Source organism: Chrysochloris asiatica, unplaced genomic scaffold, assembly GCF_000296735.1.
Source record: "Chrysochloris asiatica unplaced genomic scaffold, ChrAsi1.0 scaffold00559, whole genome shotgun sequence".
Taxonomy (NCBI): Eukaryota; Metazoa; Chordata; class Mammalia; order Afrosoricida; family Chrysochloridae; genus Chrysochloris; species Chrysochloris asiatica.
In genome coordinates, this window is record NW_006409077.1 from 416842 (window position 1) to 421148 (window position 4307).

Consider the following 4307-nt stretch of genomic DNA (forward strand, 5'->3'; position numbering starts at 1 on the left):
ATATATATACATCAATTAAGCTCTGGCATTATGTGTACAAGAAGAACATATAGAAAGTTTTATTATAAGATATAACAATAATGTATATGGTTAATATGAATTTTATATAAATGGACTAATTCATCATTCACATTCTTGTGTATCTCATATTTTCTATGCATTGAGTCTCAATTTTCTTGTGTGCATCTGTAATTTGTCAATTTTCACTACTGAGTAGGGTTTCACAGTGTGAAAGTTACAAAATTCATCATATGTATTGTTAATGGACATTTGCACCGATTCTTATTTTGGGGAATTATATGAAAAGCTGCTTTGAAAAAATTCTCCATTTGCACCTACACACATAAATCTCCAGGGAATATGTCTCAAAAAAGGTATTTTCTTCTAGTAGGGGGTATGTTATATGCAGCTTTACTAGGTCTGTCTTCCATATTTTCCAAACAGTTATATCCTTGACTTGCTCACATGGGTATATTGGCAGTGCCTGTATCAATTCACATCTATGTATAATCAGTACTATGTGAGGGTTCTTGGAGGTTCACAAAATAACTTATATTTAGGATTGTCAAACTTTTCAATTTTACCAACGTAAAGTGTATGTGGAAGCACCTCATTGAGTTTCTCTGATAAGTAATGAGATCATCTTTATACTTTTAGGCCATTTGTACTTTCTCTTCAGTCAAAGTTCAATCACATTTCATAGCAGACATTAAATATTGCCTCTCATCTCTGAATTCACCTTAAGTACATGCTCTGTGATAGTGGGACACATTCTCTAAGCATTTATCCTTTACAACACTCACACTGCTGAAGGAGTTTCATTATCTGTGATTCTGTTTTGACTCATGTTCATGTTCATTCAGTCTTTCTTGTCTTGTGGATTCTGAGAAATCTTTGACAGTTAAAAAAATTCAAGGTTGCAGAGATCCAGACTCATTTAAGCCATTCATAGGAGTGTGTGAATCCAGGCAGGGCATGATTTACAGTCAGAGCTGCCTCCTGAAGGTGTCTTTTTCACTCTGTAACATAAAATACACACCCAGAATCTGAAGGGATTTTTTTTCCTGAAAGAAAAGAAAGAAAGCGGAAAAGCTATTGTCCTGTTTGTGGACTATGCCACAGGGAGAACACACTGACCTTAAGAACTGAAAATGTTTCTAATGTTACATAAAAGGTGGTTTCTTTTATAGTGAGTGAGAGTAAAGGATATAAAGAAAACCCAGCTGTGAGGAAGTGATATGAGCAGGTGTCAGTATCTGATAGTAAGTCAGAAAGTTTTAGGCTGAGGTCAGTCAGCCTTTTCTACGAGTTATTGTTAGTAACCATTGAAAAAAGCTCTTATTCATGGGAAATTACTACATATCAAAAGGCAACATTGCTTGGTCCTGTGCTAGCCATTTTGCACATTTGAAGTCCCTTCATTTATCCTTATATACATAGAATGAAATACACGTGTATCAATATTATTTCAATGTACATTAGACCTTTTTGGTCACAATGTTTTGTCGAATGTAGGCTGTGAATGAGAATGTTGTTGGTCTTATAATGTTATATTTCAACCCGTTTCTGGACTCTTACTGGGTCTTCTAGCTTCTAAGTAGCTTATTGCAAAATCTTTCATAGTCAAATAGTCACTGTTTTGTGACACTATTTTTGGTTCCCATGAAATTTGCTTGTATAATCCTGACTAATTTGCATAGATCTTCTTGGTCTCAGTGGCTGCTCAGAGCTTTACAAATATGACCTTTCCTCCTGTCAGTGAGAACTGAGCTGCATCAGTCAGGGCACCTGCACCACGATGATGGCACAGCCCCAGCTCCTCATGGTGTTGCTGCTCTGGGCATCAGGTGAGGGAACGAAAAGCACTAGACTACTATCTTTGTAGATTAGGTATATCTGGTTTTAGATGTGGAGTGAAATAACAATTATTTCAGAATCAAATGATACTACACTCATTACAGTTTTGTGTGTCATATAAACGATTTGGTTTTAAATGTGTTGACATTGTGTATGTATGCATGGTAATTGTGCCCTCTGATTGCAGGTGCCTGTGGGGACATCGTAATGACCCAGTCTCCAGGCTCCCGGACTGTGTCTCTAGGAGAAACAGTCACCATCAACTGCAAGTCCAGCCAGAGTCTTACCTACTATGGTTATCACTTCTTAGCCTGGTATCAGCAGAAAGCAGGACAAGCTCCGAAGCTTCTCATCTATGGGGGATCCAACTGGGCATCTGGGAAGCCTGACCGGTTCAGTGGCAGTTGGTCTGGAACAGACTTCACTCTCACTGTTAGTATGGTCCAGGCTGAAGATGTGGCCCATTATTTCTGTCTGCAGACTCGAAGCACTCCACCCACACTGTTTCAGCCCTTAACATAAACCTCCTCCCCAGGCTGGGGCAAGAAGGCTCTATAGCAGCAGCTGCTTCCTCCCCACAGGACAGGAGCTTGCACTCTTTCTCCATCTAGTGCGCTTCTGATTTATATGTGGGATGGTTTGTAGGACTCAGGAGATGTTTAAGGGACTCTGTTTCTTTCATTCCTTGTGGAATCTTTGATTTCCTACAGGAAAAATGCATTACAATATGTTGTATTTGTTTTCTACTACTGCTGTGACATAAAAAATTTAGTGGCTGAAAACAACATTTCTTATCTTACAGTTCTGCAGGGCAGAAGTTCAAAATAATCTGACTGGGCTAATGTCAAGGTGTCAATGAGGCTGCATTCCTTTTGAAGGATCTAGACTAGTAACCATTTCCTTACCATTTCCAGCTCCTTGATACCTCTTGCATTCTGTTGCTCAGGACCCTCGTCCTCCATTTTCAAAGGAAGCAAGATGGCTTCTTCTTCAGCTGTCACATCTCCCCAAGAGCACAGACTAGAAGAGTTCTCTGCTTGTAAGGATGAATGCTTTTAAGATTGGGTCCAGCTATGGGATCTTGGGTAATAGCCTTATCACAAGGTCTATGCTCCTAACTCTATGCTCAAAGTCGCTTTTTTCATACAAGGCAACATATTGATAGGTTTCCAGGACTTGATGTAGTCTTCTTTGGGGACTCTTATTCTGTACAATAAAACATCCCATGGACCCTTTTCCTGCAATATCAGAACACTGACCATGTGCCCCGTACAGAGCTGCACTTGAGGGATGTAACCAAGGATTACTGGGATTACTGGTCTGCTCACTGCTGGAGATGATCCAGTGAGATCCAGGGTCACTATGAGTCAGAACCAACTCCACGGCACATAACCACCACCACCACCTCCATGAGTATAGGGCAAGTTCCTCAAATTGTAGCCATTTACCCTTGTTTGTTTCCTTTATCAAAAATTGTTTTGCTGTTTCTTTCTTTCTTTCTTCCTTTCTTTCTTTCTCTCTTTCTTTTTAATCTTCCTCTAATCGAGTTCTGATTATCAAGTTATCGATGCTAGTTCAAATGGGTACTACCTGCAAGTTTGGGTGTTCTTGTGTCTCTCCCCTCACTTTTTATCAGCTGGATGCTTCACTCTCTGCTCTAGCCCTCTAAACTTTCTTCTTTTAACTTATTCCCATTTCTTTCCTTACTCTTTCCATGCTATTATGCCTTATTCAGAATCAAAGCCACAACATTGTCTATAGTCTGTTTCCCTCTGTCCCTTTCTTCTGGACACTATTGTCCTTCTTTCTGTCCTGTGTTATCTTTTGATGTTAAAACAAAGCAAAATTAAACAGAGGAAGGTCATTTCTCTGTGCTGTACTTCTCTTATAAAGGTCATGTTCCAATTCTGTCATCCTTGTGGTTGTTAAGTGCTGTTGAGTCAGTGCTAAATCTTATAGATCCTGTATAGGGTTTCAAAGGAGCAGCTGGGTAGAACAAACAAGATGGCGGATCGGGTGGACGTATAGCAGAGAGCTCCGCCAACAACAACACAGAATACCCAAACAAGCAGGTTCAGGGGATGGTCCCAGAACTCTGAACCACATATAAAGGAATACTTAGAGGGTTGGAAGGCTCACAGCTGGGGAATTTGTGGCAGAATCAAGAAATCTATTGCTTTCTAGTCCGGGACGCTCGGCTGCTCCAGGAGCCACCATCTTGGGTGAGACCACATGGGAGAAGATCGGAGCAGCCACAGACGCCTGGCAGAACTGCTGAGATAAAGGTGTGGACATTCTTCTCTTTTGGTAGCTGTTCACTGGTCCCTTGCTGTCTGCGCACCTCCATTCTGGTGACTGTAGGGGTGCCTGAGCTAGTGGGCACCCCAGCCCCACCCTCAGATGGTTCTACTATGCATGCACGCAGATCTCCTCGAAATTTAAAGAGACAG

The 4307-nt window shown here is 40.8% G+C and overlaps 1 gene segment (V, D, J or C); it reads left to right on the forward strand.

Moving 5' to 3' along the window:
- The first annotated feature begins 1798 nt into the window (after positions 1-1798).
- LOC102836830 lies at positions 1799-2379 on the forward strand. The segment is given in 2 exon segments: positions 1799-1847; positions 2045-2379. Coding segments are annotated over 2 exon segments (384 nt in total).
- The last annotated feature ends 1928 nt before the right edge of the window (positions 2380-4307 follow it).